The 19,635-nt window shown below is 42.9% G+C and overlaps 2 protein-coding genes across 2 annotated transcripts in view; both read right to left on the minus strand.

Moving 5' to 3' along the window:
- LOC139550749 (cadherin-18-like) overlaps positions 1-4,719 on the minus strand; it is a 69,410-nt gene extending 64,691 nt beyond the window's left edge. Inside the window, exon 1 of the mRNA XM_071361871.1 lies at positions 4,401-4,719. The gene's annotated coding sequence lies outside the window, so the exon portion shown is untranslated. The remainder of the gene's footprint in view (positions 1-4,400) is intronic.
- A 13,986-nt stretch (positions 4,720-18,705) lies between these two features.
- LOC139550750 (cadherin-12-like) overlaps positions 18,706-19,635 on the minus strand; it is a 39,556-nt gene continuing 38,626 nt past the window's right edge. The window contains exon 12 of the mRNA XM_071361872.1: positions 18,706-19,402. Coding sequence (XP_071217973.1) covers positions 18,876-19,402 — 527 coding nt within the window. The 3' untranslated portion in view covers positions 18,706-18,875. The remainder of the gene's footprint in view (positions 19,403-19,635) is intronic.

Below are 19,635 nucleotides of genomic sequence, written 5' to 3' on the forward strand. Positions count from 1 at the left end.
GCATTGTCATAAACTCTCAAAGTACCATAATGGGGCGAAAATGGCAGACATCTTAGTCAGGGAGAAATCCAAAACCAGTCTAATTGGAATGGATGGCAGTTGAGGCATAGATTATGAATTTTCTGCTTTTTACTTAAAAAATAAAAGGCATGTGATGTATCAGAAAATGTGTAATGGAATTATAGTCAACCTAAAATATTGTCATATAATTATGCAGACCGTTTATAAAGGTTTTATACCAATCTTCTGTATAAATGGCCTCTAAAATATATGTAAACAGACCATAAATGTCTCAGATTGTATTATTGGAAAGCTGTGAGTGCTAGTATATGATACAATATCAGTACTTACACAACAGGTGGTTCTAATCCTGAATGCTGATTGGTTAAAACTGTCACGATCGTCGTAACATTGTGGAAGAGAGGAGGACCAAGGCGCAGCGTGATAACAATACATCCTCTTTTATTTGAAGACGAAAACGAAACGAGCACTGACAAACTAAACAAAACAACAAACGACCGTGAAGCTATAAAACGAAAGTGCAGACACAAGCAACTAACGTAAAGACATAGACAATCACCCACGAACTACCTAATGAATATGGCTGCCTAAATATGGTTCCCAATCAGAGACAACGATAGATAGCTGTCTCTAATTGAGAACCAATCTAGGCAACCATAACCATACCATTGCGGACTCCGGCCGCAAAACCTGACACAGAAGGGGAGGGTCCGGGTGGGCCTTCTCACGGCGGCGGCTCGGGTGCGGGACGTGGACCCCACCCCACCATAGTCAATCCCCGCTTTCGTGGCCTCCTCTTAACGGCGACCCTCCAAATTAACCCCACTGGACTGATGGGCGCCTCTGGACGGAGGGGCAGCTCCGGACTGAGGGGCAGCTCTGGACTGAGGGGCAGCTCCGGACTGAGGGACAGCTCCGGACTGAGGGGCAGCTCCGGACTGAGGGGCAGCTCCGGACTGAGGGGCAGCTCCGGACTGAGGGACAGCTCCGGACTGAGGGGCAGCTCCGGACTGAGGGGCAGCTCCGGACTGAGGGGCAGCTCCGGACTGAGGGGCACCTCCGGGAGCTCCTGACTGGCGGACAGCTCAGGCAGCTCCTGACTGGCGGACAGCTCAGGCAGCTCCTGACTGGCGGGCGGCTCTGGCACCTCCTGACTGGTGGGCGGGTCTGGCAGCTCCTGACTGGCGGGCGGGTCTGGCAGCTCCTGACTGACGGGCGGCTCTGGCAGCTCCTGACTGACGGACGGCTCTAGCGGCTCCTGACTGACGGACGGCTCTGAAGGCTCAATACAGACGGGCGGCTTTGAAGGCTCAGGACAGACGGGCGGCTTTGAAGGCTCAGGACAGACGGGCAGCTCAACCGGCGCTGGGCAGACGGGCAGCTCAGACGGTGCTGGGCAGACAGGCAGCGCAGGCGGCGCTGGGCAGACGGGCAGCGCAGGCGGCATCTCAGACGGCGCTGGGCAGACGGGCAGCTCAGACGGCGCTGGGCAGACGGGCAGCTCAGACAGCGCTGGGCAGACGGGCAGCGCAGGCGGCGCTGGGCAGACGGGCAGCGCAGGCGGCAGCTCAGACGGCGCTGGGCAGACAGCAGATTCTGGCCTGCTGAGGCGCACAGTAAGCCTGGTGCGTGGTGCCGGAACTGGTTGTACCGGGTTAAGGACACGCACCACAGGGCGAGTGCGTGGAGGAGGAACAGGGCTCTGGAGACGCACTGGAAGCCTGGTGCGTGGTGTTGGCACTGGTGTTAATGGGCTGGGGCGAGGAGGTGGCACCGGATAGACCGGACCGTGAAGGCGTACTGGAGCTTTTGAGCACCGAGCCTGCCCAACCTTACCTGGTTGAATGCTCCCGGTAGCCAAGCCAGTGCGGCGAGGTGGAATAGCCCGCACTGGGCTGTGTTGGCGAACCGGGGACACCATGTGTAAGGCTGGTGCCATGTACGGCGGCCCGAGGAGACGCACTGGAGACCAGATGCGTTGAGCCGGCTTCATGGCACCTGGCTCGATGCCCACTCTAGCCCGGCCGTTATGAGGAGCTGGGATGTACCGCACCGGGCTATGTACACATACAGGAGACACCGTGGGCTCTTCCGCATAACACGGTGTCTGCCCGTACTCCCGCTCTCCACGGTAAGCACGAGGAGTTGGCGCAGGTTTCCTAGCTGACTTTGCCACACTCCCCGAGAGCCCCCCCCAATACATTTTTGGGGCTGCTTCTCTGGCTTCCAGCCGCGCTTCCATGCTGCCTCCTCATACCACCGCCTCTCGGCTTTAGCTGCCTCCAGCTCTTCACGAGGGCGGCGATATTCTCCAGGTCGTGCCCAGGTTCCTCCGCCGTCCAGAATTTCCTCCCAATTCCAATAGTCCTGCGATCGCTGCTGCTGCCTTGTATCACGCTGCTTGGTCCGGGTTTGGTGGGTGATTCTGTCACGATCGTCGTAACATTGTGGAAGAGAGGAGGACCAAGGCGCAGCGTGATAACAATACATCCTCTTTTATTTGAAGACGAAGACGAAAACGAAACGAACACTGACAAACTAAACAAAACAACAAACGACCGTGAAGCTATAAAACGAAAGTGCAGACACAAGCAACTAACATAAAGACATAGACAATCACCCACGAACTACCTAATGAATATGGCTGCCTAAATATGGTTCCCAATCAGAGACAACGATAGACAGCTGTCTCTAATTGAGAACCAATCTAGGCAACCATAGACATACATAACCCTAGACTACACACTGCCCCATAACCATACAAAACCCCTAGACAATACAAAACACATACATCCCCCATGTCACACCCTGACCTAACTAAAATAATAAAGAAAACAAAGATAACTAAGGCCAGGGCGTGACAAAAACTGCATTCCAGCCGGTGTCTATTCCACAAGTTACCACCAGCTAAATCTACAGTATGATGTTGAATTGGCGATTTACTTTGTCCCATCTGACTGTGCAATCCACTGGCTCATCGGCCCAGACAGGCAATTTATACATTTGATCTCCACTATAAAAAGCATCTAGACATTCTCACATTTCATTTAGACTAACATTTAGTTTTCAACAGCAGAGATTTGTATAAACCTTGCAGTCTGTTTTTCCTACATTTGCAACATTGTTTCAATATTCAAATTCAGCATCATTTCATGGATATAGACAAAGAAATGTCAATTGAAAAAGGGTCAAATGAAAGTGCAGTATTTCCAGCTTCAGTTTGAAGTGATTATGTTAGCTGTGTTGTTGGCTATCTTCTCTGAACAACACTGTCCTGACGAGAGAGCCCATTTTCTATGCCAGGTGATATCAGGCCTCATTAGCTCATTGTTATGGATGTATCCAAATACATGTCACTAGAAAACAGCTTAAACAAATGCAAATGCAGCTACTTTGTTGTTATTCTGGCTGCACTGTTTGACGTGAATGTACAGTAAGTTAGCCGTAGTTGGCTAGCTAGCAAGCAAGGGATAGGAACGTTGCCAGACAGTATGGTAATGAAACATTTAGAACAAAATACTTGGTTGTGTCTGTAGATGCAGAACAAAAACACTGATCGACTGTGTCGCGTCTCTGGCAATCAAATCGATAGAATGAACGACCAGCCGGGTTGGGTAGCAACCCTAGATTTGTGTCGGGACTATATCATGGGGAAGGATGAAATAGTATGAATAAAACCATCAAAATAACGTTTTTTATGAAAATATGTAAACCATTATTGGAATATGTTGGTAACCCGTAGTATAAAAGTGATAATACCCTCGAAGTCGGTGTTTGTAGGATATATTGACAAGGTTTGTCGCCCCTCGACTTCGTCTCTCTAACAACACCCGTGCCAATATATCCTACAAACCTCGGCTTCTCTGGCATTATCACTTAATTGTTGCATTTACAACTTGTCTAAGTCCTATTATCAACTGATTTGAGCCAGTTTATGACTAGGGATTGACTGCACTGTTTAAATTGAATGTTGGCATATTGGCAGTTCATTTTTATAATTAATGGAATACTTTCTCTAAAACTGTTTGGCCAGGTAGCTAACACACATACAGTTCAGATTTTTTTTTCACATTCATTGTTTTAAACATGATCTTATCACAGCACTGGGAAACCATGGTTGACCAACTCCCTGACCAACATGGCTGACCTTTTGACTGTCATAAGAAGGTTCATGTCCATTCTAGTCTCCTCCACCACATCCTCTGAACATTCTCTTAAAATCTCTCATTAGACAACACAACAAAATCCATCCCTTATGAGTGAAAATTCCCCAAGCCGGAAATGTCTCTCTTAAAAATCACACACAAAGCGTTCTTTAAAAAGCAACTGAAAACAACATTTTCTATCAACTAGAACATCTCAGAAGTGTTCCATCCTACCTGTTTCACTTTCAGTTAAATCTCAGGGCTCCATCTCAAAGCCACGTGGATCAGGTACAGAAACCACATGCAGAGGGGAATGCAATGCATACGCTCAATTCCGGATGGCGTAAAGAATGAACAACTCCACATCCAGTCACCCACGAGACCTAGGGATGTGCATTGTCCTCATTTCAGCACCGTCGAGAACAGCTCCAAGGAAAAAATGTCCATTACAAGAAAAAGGATAGTGAAAAAGCTGGGGGAAAGGAGAGAATGCAAGCACAATACTCTGCCAGTCTGCTCTCTCTCCCTTTATCGGTCCCCCTCTCTCCACTCTCTCTATCGCTCTATTTTTCTCTCCCCCCTCTCTCTCTCACAATTTCTCGCTCTCTCACACACACACACACACACACACACACACACACACACACACACACACACACACACACACACACACACACACACACACACACACACACACACACACACTCTTCTCTGCTCTTGCACTCACAGCTGTGTGATCAATTGGGTCTGATAGAAAATAATGGCACTCGATTTAACAGGACAATCAATACGATGTATTGTATCCCCCTGACTCTACCCCAGGCTGCTGCGACTGTACTGAATGGATTACAACATACCAATTAGACATTTGGCAGAGTGCAACAGACACACTATATTCCAAAAGAAAAAATAAATACATCTGCAGCATTGTAACATAGGGAACACTCAAATTGATGCAAAGTATGAGCTAATAGAATAATACATTTAAACCCAAAGGGTGGGAAGGGGACTGACTGGCACATTCCTTGGGGAATACTGTAGTACTCCTTGGGGAAAATAGTCTTTACAATTGTCACTCTTTGATAGAAAACGTAATGGAACTCCCCACTGTGTGTCTTCTGGTCAACTAGAAATGCAGCTAAGTATTATAATAAACACAGGCTAACATTGATGCGCCGTACCCCTTGAATTTTTCCACATTTTGTTATGTTGCAGCCTTTCTAAAATTGATTAAATAGCTTTTATTCCTCCCTCATCAATCTACACACAATACCCCATAATGACAAAGCAAAAACAGTTTTGGGGATTTTTTTGCAAATGTATAAAAAATTAAAAAACGTATCTCATTTACATGAGAATTCAGACCCTTTACTCAGTACTTTGTTGATTATAGTCTCAAGTCTCCTTGGGTATGAAGGTATAAGCTTGGCACAAATGTATTTGGGGAGTTTCTCTCACTCTTCTCTGCAGATCCTCTCAAGCTCTGTCAGGTTGGATGTGGAGCGTCGCTGCACAGCTATTTTTTGGTCTCTTCAGAGATGTTCGATCTGGTTCAAGTCCGGGCTCTGGCTGGGCCACTCAAGGACATTCAGAGACTTGTCCCAAAGCCACTCCTACATTGTCTTGGCTGTGTGCTTAGGGACGTTGTCCTGTTGGAAGGGGAACTTTAGCCCGAGTATGAGGTCCTGAGCGCTCTGGAGCAGGTTTTCATGAAGGATCTCTCTGTACTTTGCTCGGTTCATATTTCCCTCGATCCTGACTAGTCTCCCAGTCCCTGCCTCTAAAAACATACCTACAGCATGATGCTGCCACCATCATGCTTCACTGTAAGGATGGTGACAGGGTTCCTCCAGACGTGACTCTTGGCTTTCAGATGAAAGAGCTCAATTTTGGTTTCATCAGACCAGAGAATCTTGTTCCTCATGGTCTGAGAGTCCTGTAGGTGCCTTTTGGCAAACTCCAAGTGGGCTGTCATGTGCCTTTTACTGAGAAGTGGCTTCCATCTGGCCACTACCATAAAGGCCTGATTGGTGGAGTGCTGCAGAGATTGTTGTCTTTCTGGAAGGTTCTCCCATCTCCACAGAGGAACTATGGAGCTCTGTCAGAGTGACCATCGGGTTCTTGGTCATCTCCCTTTCCAAGGCCCTTCTCTCCCGATTGCTCAGTTTGGCCGGACGGCCAGCTCTATGAAGAGTCTTGGTGGTTCCAAACTTCTTCCATTTATGAATGATGGAGGCCATTGTGTTCTTGGCAACCTTCAATGCTGCAGAAATGTTTCGATACCCTTCCCCAGATCTGTCCCTCGACACAATCCTGTCTCTGAGCTCTACGGACAATTCCTTCGACATCATGGCTTGGTTTTTGCTCTGACATGCACTGTCAACTGTAGGACCTGATATAAACAGGTGTGTGCCTTTTCAAATCATGTCCAATCAATTGAATTTACCACAGGTGGACTCCAATCAAGTTGTAGAAACATCTCAAAGATGATCAATGGAAACAGGATGCACCTGAGCTCAATTTCGAGTTTCATAGCAAAGGGTCTGAATTTCTTATGTAAATAAAGTATTTCTGTTTTCATTTGTAATACATTTGCTACAATTTCTAAAAAACAGTTTTTTCTTTGTCATTATGGGGTATTGTGTGTAGATTGATGAGGGAAAAAAGCAATTTAATCAACTTTAGAATAAAGCTGTAACTTAACAAAATGTGGAAAAAGTCAAGGGGTCTGAATCCATTCCGAATGCACTGTACAGTAGGATAATGTACTGTGTATGTGTACTGTAGCATATGCACATCCAAAAGCACTCAATAAATGTCTTATCTAGGTTTTTATTTTTGTTCATTCTGAGGACAGGATTTGACCTGAATATAATCAGACTTCAAATCTCTGAAAATAACCTTCAGTTTATAAATCAAATTCATCAAATTAGAGTATCTTAAAGAAAACCTCAGATGTAAAGTATTATAATTGGCTCTATCATATTCAAAATTGCCATATGTTAGAGACAGAGAAAACAAATAGGTTCTTCTAGGAATTATCATGGAGTACTGAAGCGTTCTTCAGTTTATAATGGACTACCATTAACAATTAAAAATCCTTACAGCACTAAGATATTACGCAACTGTTAATATAAGGCCACATTATTTAAGATACTTTATCAGATGGTGAATCATCCATGTGAAGATTAAAGTCGCACTCCAGTCTCCTTTTCACCTCTGTTATCAGCTGATTTACTTAACAAAAGGCACATCTCAATAAATGGTTGAGGTATCCTCATGACATGGCACAAGTACGGGGGTGGGCCTTTCCTCTTCTGTTCTCTATTGCTCCTCTACTGTTCTTGCAAGCATGGCGGGAGGCCAATGACATCAGAGGGCACCATAAGACCTACTCCTTATTAATTTGGCCTACTCCTTGAAGTTTGCAAAAAAACTACTTTGCTCAAACATATTTTTGTTCCCCTTAAGTGTGTGTACAGTACTGTATTCATACGTGGGATATTGTTTCTCAACAGGAAAAGTACAAAAATAGCTCGAGTGCGTCTTTAAAGAGAAATCTAAAAACATGTTTTACTTCATATTCATCATCTCCAGCACCACTTCAACATCAACATACACTACCATTCAAAAGTTTGGGGTCACTTAGAAATGTCTTTGTTTTTTAAAGAAAAGCAATTTATTTTTGTCCATGAAAATAACATCAAACTGATCAGAAATACAGTGTAGACGTTGTAAATGTTGTAAATGACTATTTTAGATGGAAACGGCAGATTTTTAATGGAATACCTACAGTACATAGGCGTACAGAGGCCCATTATCACCAACCATCACTCCTCTGTTCCAATGGTACGTTGTGTTAGCTAATCCAAGTTTATAATTTTAAAAGGCTAATTGATCATTAGAAAACCCTTTTGCAATTATGTTAGCACAGCTGAAAACTGTTGTGCTGATTTAAGAAGCAATAAAATTGGCCTTCTTTAGACTAGTTGGAGCATTGGCATTTGTGGGTTCGATCACAGGCTCAAAATGGCCAGAAACAAAGACCTTTCTTCGGAAACTCGTCAGTGTATTCTTGTTCTGAGAAATGAAGGCTATTCCATCTAAGCCATATCTCAGACTGACCAATAAAAAATAAAAGATTAAGATGGGAAAAAGAGTACAGACACTGGACAGAGGAAGATTGGAAAAAAGTGTTATGGACAGACAAATCTAAGTTTGAGGTGTTCGGATCACAAAGAAGAACATTCGTGAGACAAAGACAAAATTAAAAGATGCTGGAGGAGTGCTTGACACCATCTGTCAAGCATGGGGGAGGCAATGTGATGGTCTGCGGGTGCTTTGGTGGTGGTAAAGTGGGAGATTTGTACAGTGTCAATGGGATCTTGAAGAAGGAAGGCCATCACTCCATTTTGCAATGCCATGCCATACCCTGTGGACGGCGCTTAATTGGAGTAAAAAACAACAAAAAGAAAACATGATTTATAACCTTGTCAACGTCTTGACTATATTTCCTATTCATTTTGCAACTAATTTCATGTATGTTTTCATGGAAAGGACATTTCTAAGTGACCCCAAACTGTTGAACGGTAGTGAATATATAAATATTGTGTGTTTCCATGTTTTGCACAAAAAAAGATGGAGGAAGATAAGTGTATCCAATGACATCATTAACCAATTAGTAGGCAATGCCGACTCATAATTGGTTAAAATCATACAATGCACATCGATGATGTCATATCTTCCTCTATCCTTTTTACTACAAAACATAGAAATGGGCAGTGTTCACATATGTTGATGTGAACACTGAAGATAATGAATATAAAGTTGAACAATTTACAATTTACAATTTCCCTTTAAAGCTGCAATATTTAACTTTTTGGGTGACCTGACGAAATTCACATAGAAATGTGAGTTATATATCAGTCATTTTCATTGAAAGCAAATCTGTTCTATGTGCTCTGTATTTATGCTTCCTGTTCTGAAGTTTAGATTTTGCGTCTTATACTTTCAGTTTTGTACACCAGCTTCAAACAGCTGAAAATACAATATTTATGGAAAATATATTTCACAGTGGTTTAGATGGTACAATGATTCTCTACACTATAGTTGCTTGTTTTGTCACAAAACTATTACAATTTTGAGATTTTCTCTTTTCTCCCTCACTCACTCTCCTGTTCACCTCCTCATCTGAATTCCATGCTGTCACTGTTACTTGTCCACTCAAGCTTAACATTGTTGTCATCTATTGCCCACCAGGTGCCCTTAGAGAGTTCCTCAATGAGCTTGACACCTTGATAAGCTAATTTCCTGACGATGGCTCACCGCTCATTGTACTGGGTGATGTCAACCTCCCGATGTCTGCCTTCAATTAATTTCTTTCCACCCCATGCCTCCTTTGACCTTACCCATTTATAGCCCCCTCCCACTCACAAGGCAGGCAATACGCTTAACCTAATCTTTACTAGAGGCTGTTTGGCTACTAATCTCACTGCACATTCAGGTCTCTGCTCACTACTTTGTTTTCTTTTCTGTCTTCTTCTCCTCCAACCATAGCCACTCAGCCCCTACACAGATGGTCATGCGCCATCGCAATCTTTGCTCTCTCTCTCCCACTACTCTCTCCTCTTCTATCCTATCATCTCTCCCTTCTGCTAAATCTTTCTCCCTCCTGTCTCCTGATTCTGCCTCTTTGACCCTACTCTCCTCCCTTTCAGCCTCCTATGACTCACACTGTCCCTTTCCTCCCAGCCAGCTCAGCCTACCTCGCCTGCTCTATGGCTGAGTGACTCATTGTGAGTCATAGGAGGAGCGGGCAGCTGAGCAAAAACTGAGCAAAAATGAACTTCCAGAGGAACTATCATCCTTTCACTCCCACCTCTCTAACTTCACTTCCACTGCTAAAGCCACTTTCTATCACTTAAAAATGTAAGCCTAACCCTAGGAAACTATTTTACACCTTCTCCTCCCTCCTTAATCAACCCCTCCCTCTCCCTCCCTCTCTGTGGACGACTTTGCATACTACTTTGAAAAGAAGGTTGACAACATCCGCTCCTCATTCACTCAGCCTTTTGAGTCCATTAGTCCTACAAACATAGAACTACCCTATGCCTTGACCACTTTCTCCCCCCTCTCTCCAGATGAAATCCTGCGACTAGTGAGGTCCAACCGCCTGACAACCTGCCTGCTTGACCCTATCCCCTTCTTCAGATCATCTCTGGAGAGCTTCTATCAATCATCACTTTCTTCATCAACTAATCCATGACAACTGGCTGCATCCCCTCTGACTTCAAAGTCGCTCCCGTCCACAAGAAACCAACACTCGAACTCTCTGACATCAAAAACTACAGACCGGTATCCCTTCTTTATTTTCTTTCCAAAACACTTGAGCGTGCTGTCTCTGACCAACTCTCTTGCTATCTCTCAGATTTGATCTTCTTGACCCTAACCAGTCAGGCTTCAAGACATGTCACTCAACCAAGACTGTTCTCCTTTGTGTTATAGAGGCTCTCCACACTATCAAAGCTGATACTCTCTCCTCTGTTCTCATCCTCCTAGATCTATCCGCTACCTTCGTCACCATGAACCATCAGCTCCTCCTCTACATCCTCTCAGGGTTGGGCGTCTCAGGCTCCGCACACTCTTGGATTGCATCCTACCTGGCAGGTCACTCCTACCAGGTGACGTGGAGAGGATCTGTGTCTGCACCACGTACTCTCAATACTGGTGTCCCCCAGGGCTTTGTTCTAGTCCCCCTCCTCTTCTCTCTATACACCAAGTCACGTGGCTCTGTCATGTCCTCACATGGTCTCTCCTATAATTGCTATGCGGATGACACTCAACTACTTTTCTCGTTCCCCCCTTCTGACACGCAGGTGGCGACATGGATCTCTGTGTGAATGGTAGATATCTCAGCTTGGATGTCGGCCCACTACCTCAAGCTCAACCTCGACAAGACGGAGCTTCTCTTCTCCCCGGGGAAGGCCTGCCCGCTTGCAAAGTGCAAAGGACCCTTTGCGTGACGTCTGGTCAACACCCTGTCGTTCTCTGCAAACATCAAAGCAGTGACTCACTCCTGCAGGTTCATGCTCTGCAACAACCTTAGAGTACGACCCTACCTCACACAGGAAGTTGCACAGGCAATTGAAAAATAGATGTAGCTACTTTCTAAGTTCTATCACAGACTCTGCAAGTGATCTGTCAAAATTGAGGACAATAGTTAATGCACTGAAGCGTGGACATTTCTCTCCTTCCCTGCCTAGGCAAGTTATGTCAGACTCTGGCATCATTACTGAGTCACATTTCATACAGTAAGTGATGCTTTTAATCAACTTCTTGTGAATCTTTGTTTTCATTGCAACAACTTTCTACTTGTGATGTGCTTGATGCCTTGATGGGGCTGATTTCCTTGATCCTTTCTTGCTGCAGCGTTCTGCTCCCCTGATTAAGGAGTCATTGACATTGATATTGATATTTTTAATCTGACTATTATCTTGGGTGCTATCCCCAGGGTTTGGAAGGCAGCCCATGTGCTCCCGCTCCACAAAGGTGGTAACCCTTCCAACCTAAATAATTATTGACCTATCTCGAAATTGTCTTGCCTAATCAACTGTCAGCTTAGATCCTTCCTAGCTACGAGCTGTATTCTGTGTTCACCAGTCTGGTTTCAGGCCCGGTCATAGCACCACCTCTGCTGCAACCTTGGTGTTAAATTATGTGGTAAAGGGTATGGATAGGAGGATGCACTGTGCTGCCCTCTTAATTGACTTATCGAAGACTTTCAATACTGTTGACCACTATTGATTCAAAGATTGTCTGTAATCTGTATGGATCAGGTGTCATCCTTCTAACCCCCCCCTCCCCCTTAAAAGACTGAGATGCACTATTGTAAAGTGGTTGTTCCACTGGATATCATAAGGTGAATGCACCAATTTGTAAGTCGCTCTGGATAAGAGCGTCTGCTAAATGACTTAAATGTAAATGTAATTGGTTTGAAAATGACTTGACAGGCAGGACACAATGTGTTTTTTTTCTTATGGTGTTAAATCTGGTTTCCCTGATATTACGAAAGGTGTCCCACAGGATTTTAGGTCCTGTACTGTTTACTGTCTATATACAATGTTAGTCAATCTGCATTTTTTCCCATACTGTACACCTGTATTGAATTGTATTTATTATGGATCCTCATTACTCTTCCTGGGGTCCAGCAACATAAGACAGTTACATACAGTTTAAAATACTACACAACATTACATTTCATGCCACCTTACCCAACACATTTAGTGTGTTCCCTTAGGCCACCTCTCCACCACCACATATCTACGATACAACATCCATGTGCACAACATCCATGTGCATGAGTGCGTGTCTTATCATGTGCATGTGTGTCTGTGCCTGTGTGTGTCTCTTCACAGTCCCGCTGTTCCATAATGTGTATTTTTATCTGTTTTTTTAATCCGATTCTACTGCTTGCATCAGTTACCTGATGTGGAATAGAGTTCCATGTAGCCATGGCTCTATGTAGTACTGTGTGCCTCCCATAGTCTGTTCTTGACTTGGGGATTGGGCGGCATGTCTTGTGGGGTATGCATGGGTGTCCAAGTTGTGTGCTAGTAGTTTAAACAGACACTTCAGCATGTCAACACTTCTTACAAAAACAAGTAGTGATGTTGTCAATCTATCCTCCACTTTAAGCCATGAGAGATTTACATGCATTATCATTATTACTAGCTCTCCATGTGCATTTAAGGGCCAGCCATGCTGCCCTGTTCTGAGCCAATTGTAATTTTCCGAGATCCCTCTTTGTGGCACCTGACCACCTGACTGAACAGTAGTCCTGTTGCAACAAAACTAGAGCATCTAGGACCTGCCTTGTTGATAGTGCCTTGTTAGCTACTTTTGTATTAACATGTTTTGACCATGACAGTTTACAATCCAGGATTACTACAAGCAGTTTAGTCACCTCAACTTGCTCAATTTCCACGATTCATTACAATAATTAGTTGAGGTTTATGGTTTAGTGAATGATTTTTCCCAAATACAATGCTTTTAGTTTTTTAAATATTTAAGACTAATTTATTCCTTGCCACCCATTCTGAAACTACATCTCTTTCTTAAGTGTTGCAGTGATTTCACTCGCTGTAGTAGCTGGCGTGTATAGTGTTGAGTCATCCGCATACATAGCCCCACTGGCTTTACTCAAGGGCAGTGGCATGTCATTAGTAAAGATTGAAAAAAAGTAAGGGGCCTAGACAGCTGCCCTGGGGAGTTCCTGATTCTACCTGGATTATGTTGGAAAGGCTTCCATTAAAGAACAACCTCTGTGTTCTGTTAGACGGGTAACTCTTTATCCACAATATAGCAGGGGGTGTAAAGCCATAACTCATACGTTTTTCCATCAGCAGACTATGAATGATAACGTCAAAAGCCACACTGAAGTCTAACAAAACAGCTCCCACAATTTTTGTATTATTCATTTCTCTCAGCCAGTCATCAGTCATTTGAGTAAGAGCTGTGCTTGTTGAATGTCCCTCCCTATAAGCGTGCTGAAAGCCTGTTGTCAATTTGTTTACAGTAAAATGGCATTGTATCTGACAAAACACAATTTTCTCCAAATGTTTTCTAAGGGTTGGTAACAGGCTGATTGTTTGGCCATTTGAGGCAGTAAAGGGGGCTTTACTATTCTTGCGTAGCGGAATTACTCTTGCTTCCCTCCAGGCCTGAGGGCACACACTTTCTAGTAAGCTTAGATTGAAGATATGGATAAGAATTTCATCTGCTATTATCCTCAGGAATTATCCATCCAAGTTTTCAGACCCTGGTGACTTGTCATTGTTGATAGACAGCAATATTATTTTTACTTCTTCCACACTCACTTTACGGAATTCAAAATTACAATGCTTGTCTTTCATAATTTGATCAGTTATACAGTGGCTTGCGAAAGTATTCACCCCCTTGGCATTTGTCCTATTTTGTTACCTTACCACATTTAATTAAAATAGATTTTTGGGGGGTTTGTATCATTTGATTGACATAACATGCCAACCACTTTGAAGATGCAAAATAATTTTTGGGGTGAAACAAACAAGAAATAAGACAAAAAACAGAAAACTTGAGCGTGCATAACTATTCAACCCCCCCAAAGTCAATACTTTGTAGAGCCACCTTTTGCAGCAATTACAGCTGCAAGTCTCTTGGGGTATGTCTCTATAAGCTTGGCACATCTAGCCACTGGGATTTTGGCCATTCTTCAAGGCAAAACTGCTCCAGCTCATTCAAGTTGGATGGGTTCCGCTGGTGTACAGCAATTTTTAAGTCATATCACAGATTCTCAATTGGATTGAGGTCTTGGCATTGACTAGGCCATTTAAATTCAAAGACATTTAAATGTTTCCCCTTAAACTTCTTGAGGATAGGGTGCAGAGTTTTCACTTAGGGAAAAATAGCGTGCCCAATTTCAACTTCGTGCTACTCATCCCCAGAATATAAGATATGCATATTATTAGTAGATTTGGATAGAAAACACTCTGAAGTTTCTAAAACTGTTTGAATCATATCTGTAAGTATAACATAACTTATATAGCAGTCAAAACCCTGAGGACTAACTTTTTTATTTTTAAGTTCCTGTATGTTCAATGGGTTATTATGGGCAAACCAGAATTCTAATCACTATCCACGCAGTTTCTACTGCTTCCACTGGATGTCGCCATTGTATGGAAAAAGGTTAAGGTTTTTCATTAGTAAACTGAGAAAGATATTGACCCGGAAGTGGAGTGACGTCTTGTGTTTATGTTTGAGAGTTGAGCAAGACTTGAAAAGTACCGTGAGTTTGTTGATATCCTGTATTGAAAACAGATTGACCCGTCTTCAATTTGATCGATTATTAACGTTTACAAATACCTTAAGTTGTATTACAAAAGTACTTTGAAATGTTTTGGCAAAGTTTAGAGGTAATTTTTTAGATATTTCGTCGTGATTTTGCGCAAATTGAACGCTGTTTTTCCTGGTACAACGGCGCCAAATAAATGGACAATTTGGATATATATGGACGGAATTAATCGAACTAAAGGACCATTTGTGATGTTTATGGGACATATTGGAGTGCCAACAAAAGAATCTCGTCAAAGGTAATGCATGTTTTATATTTTATTTCTGCGTTTTGAGTAGCGCCGGCATGGTTGAAATTGTCAACAAAGAGAGTGTAGCCTTTGTACTATCATCAGATAATAGCATCTTATGCTTTCGCCGAAAAGCCTTTTTGAAATCTGACATGTTGGCTGGATTCACAACGAGTGTAGCTTTAATTTGGTATCTTATATGTGTAATTTAATAAAGTTTGATTTTATAGATTTTCTTTTGAATCTGGCGCTCTACATTTTAACAGGCTGTTGGGACGCAAGCGTCCCGCGATCCCAGAGAGGTTAAACCACTCGAGTGTTGCTTTAGCAGTATGCTTAGGGTCATTGTCCTGCTGGAAGGTGAACCTCCGTCCCAGTCTCAAATCTCTGGAAGACTAAAACAGGTTTCCCTCAAGAATTTCCCTGTATTTAGCGCCATCTATCATTCCTTCACTTCTGACCAGTGAAAAACATCCCCACAGCATGATGCTTCCACCACCATGCATCACTGTGGGGATGGTGTTCTCGGGGTGATGAGAGGTGTTGGGTGTGCGCCAGACATAGCGTTTTCCTTGATGGCCAAAAAGCTATATTTTAGTCTCATCTGATTAGAGTACCTTCTTCCATATGTTTGGGGAGTCTCCCACATGCATTTTGGCGAACACCAAACGTGTTTGCTTATTTTTTTCTTTAAGGAATGGCTTTTTTTCTGGCCACTCTTCCGTAAAGCCCAGCTCTGTGGAGTGTATGACTTAAAATGATCCTATGGAGAGATACTCCAATCTCCGCTGTGGAGCATTGCAGTTCCTTCAAGGTTATCTTTGGTCTCTTTGTTGCCTCTCTGATTAATGCCCTCCTTGCATGGTTCATGAGTTTTGATGGGCGGCCCTCTCTTGGCAGGTTTGTTGTGGTGCCATATTCTTTCCATTTTTTAATAATGGATTTAATGGTGCTCCGTGGGATGTTCAAAGTTTCAGATATTTTTGTAACCCAACCCTGATCTGTACTTCTCCACAACTTTGTCCCTGACCTGTTTGGAGAGCTCCTTGGTCTTTATAGTGCCGCTTGCTTGGTGGAGCCCCTTGCTTAGTGGTGTTGCAGACTCTGGGGCCTTTCAGAACAGGTGTATATATACTGAGATCATGTGACAGATCATGTGACATTTAGATTGCACACAGGTGGACTTTATTTAACTAATTATGTGACTTCTGAAGGTAATTGGTTGCACCAGATCTTATTTAGGGGCTTCATAGCAAAGGGGGTGAATACATATGCACACACCATTTTTCCGTTTTTTATTTTTCTGAATATTTTGAAACAAGTTATCTTTTTACTTTCACTTCACCAATTTGGACTATTTTGTGTATGTCCATTACATGAACTCCAAATAAAAATACATTTAAATTTCAGGTTGTAATATGAAATATGAAAAATGCCAAGGGGGGTGAATACTTTCGCAAGCCACTGTATATGAATGCAGCTGTTTATCATAGCACACAACACTTATTACAGGTGATAGGTTCAGTACACATCACTGCATTCTGTATTAGAAAGTAGACTGGCCCTCTCTGAGGTCTCATTGATCAATACATTGCACTCTTTTTGTTTATAAAGCCCTCCTGCGTAAACCTCCGCCGTACCTTACTTCATTGTTATCTTACAGATGTACGAGATACCACACTCAGTCTCAGGGATGGCTAACTCTGGAGATCCCTTCGAACTCCACTGAGAGGTAAATCTGCTTTTAGTTTATTTTCACCTTACTTATGGAATAATCTCCAAGGCTCTCTAAAATTTGATGAATTGGTGCCTCTAGGGTAAATCAACAAGACTTATTGACCATTTACTGAAAAATGTGTTTGTTTTCTATGATCGTGTTTTGCTTTGATGTGTATTGACGTGTATAATGATGTGTATAATGGTGTGCATAATGTTTATTGATATGTATTGATGTGTATAATGATGTGTATAATGGTGTGCATAATGTATATTGATGTGTATTGATGTGATGCAGGGCTCATCTGTGACAGAAACCTTTGTCTCCGCAGATTCCCTGTCAAAATAATGGTGAAATAAAAGAGAAGGGAATTCCTCAGAATATGCCATTTCAACTGCATAAATAAAACAGGGTAAATCTAGAGCTCTGCTTGTGGTATAGTATTGGGGAAATGGAATTCATTAATATGTCTTTGCACTGAATTAGATTGGCCAATTTAGGCCCCAGCATGTGAGCAAGGAACATGATACTATGCAGTGGGATACCAGTAGCTTAGCAGCCTGATGATTATGATGTCTTGATCCATGTTTTCACTTCCAGAGGTGCTTCTGGCCTGGGGGCTGTGGGTTACTGCTGTAGATGTGAATAACATAATATTGATTTAGTATGATGACATGTTTATTAGGGTCAACATGCAACGTTGTTCTCTGGGAGTAGAATAACGCTGTGTGTTGATATTGCATGTTTGATGAGCCACACACTTAAAAATGATTTATGTTGCTTTTACCTGCACAATAAAAATGGAATTATATATTTCTTCGTCACCTTCAAGGTGCGACTTTTAGGTTCATATTCTATTTGCTTACTACGACAAGTGACACACATGCTAATGCACGTGAGAAGAATAAATAACTGTTTATCACTTGCCTACTCAAGGAGTGTGTGTTAATGTATGATCACAACATACAGTATATGAAACAAAACTCAAAATGATACAATGTTCTATGTTAATGTATGCTTTCAAGTAGATCAACATATATTGAAAAGGTTATGTGGATAAACATAGATGAACAAATCAAATAATGCACTGAAACTGTCTGATCCTACCCTGCTTACTTTTCTGTAAAGTCAAAGTACGAAATGTAAACATCTAAGTGTTTAAACCATTTTGAGTATGGTGAACTAGAAAGCTTATAATTTTCAAGATAATCGTCTTATCCTTACAGTCGTTAGCATAATTAATGCGAGAATCGCATTACAATAAAATATGCCACTGCAGTTGACATTTAAAAATCACTTGACATTTAATTTGACAAGAATGAAAGGGGATGAAAGCTTGTAGCTCCTTGCAGATGAACAAGACAAACAAGAGCATTGGTTGGATCTTGATTTCGACAGAAACAATTTGCCTATTGTGATTAGCACCACCTTCAATTCTAGCTAGCTCATCAGAATCCATGGAGAAGGGTTTAAGTAAAGATTATTGTACAATACTGTAGTTCACAGCTGCATGCTTTTGAAGGGCCATAATGATTATGGTCTAAAGTCCCAGTTTAGCTCAAGTGGGTGAGTGTATCTGGCCTATGTGAGCATGGATGAGGTGTCTCTTTTCAATAGATTATTACATTCTTACAATAAAGACATTTATTAGATTCTGTAGTTAGATAAAAACAGAGCAGTTCCCAAGGCACTTTGATAGCTTGTCAAGTTTATTTTAACCAAAAAACAAACAACAACAACCACCACAAAACTATGATAAAAACTTAAGTGAACGGCTTGTATTTTATTCCCATTGTCTATAAAAGTACTATAAAAGTAAAACAACTTTTGCAAATCAAATAGTATTTTCTGTCATTCCTGTCTTTACAAGTACTCTCAGCTCTCCTCCACTTCCGCAGTGGGAGGATCTGCTTTGTCTTTGTCTAATATCCCCGCCAGAGTTTTGAAGGACGGCCCCCACTCGCTGAGGTATCTGAAGTCCTCACGGCCGTCCACCGTCCACGACTCGATGGAGCTCAGCGACTCTGCCACTGACCCATCCCCCTCGTAGGCGTATGTAGCCAGCGAGTCATACGGGGGAGCAGAGAAACCCAGGTGGTTCTCCTGGAGACGCTGGTGAATATAGTCCCTGATGATGTTAGTGCTGCCCTCTGTAGTAGGGGTTGACCCATTGATCTCAGTTTGAGTGGTGACATCTGACCATGACCCTGTGCCCCGGCGGAGCATGTTCTCCTTGATAGCCTTGGTGTTCCTCAGCGTGCCCATGTCGAAGGCGTGGGTGTCTTCCTCGCCACCCCCCTCGACGTCATAGTGGATCACGTTGTCCCTGATGTCCTCCTTGGACGACATCAATGTCTCCCTCTTCTTCTGCCGTCTCAGGCCTACGTAGAGCACCACGATCACTACAATACAAAAGAAACAAGCGCACCACGATCAATACAATACAAAAGAAACAAGCGCACCACGATCAATACAATACAAAACAAACAAGCGCACCACACCCACCGTTTTATCGTCTCCATACATAGATGTACTGCAGTGAAAATATACAGTGACGTGAATTTCAAGAGCTTTTCAGGGTACTGTAGGAGGCAATGGGAAGAGAGACAGTGGGATGTCATGTGTGAGGAGCCAT

The sequence above is a fragment of the Salvelinus alpinus genome, chromosome 23, assembly GCF_045679555.1.
Source record: "Salvelinus alpinus chromosome 23, SLU_Salpinus.1, whole genome shotgun sequence".
Classification (NCBI taxonomy): Eukaryota; Metazoa; Chordata; class Actinopteri; order Salmoniformes; family Salmonidae; genus Salvelinus; species Salvelinus alpinus.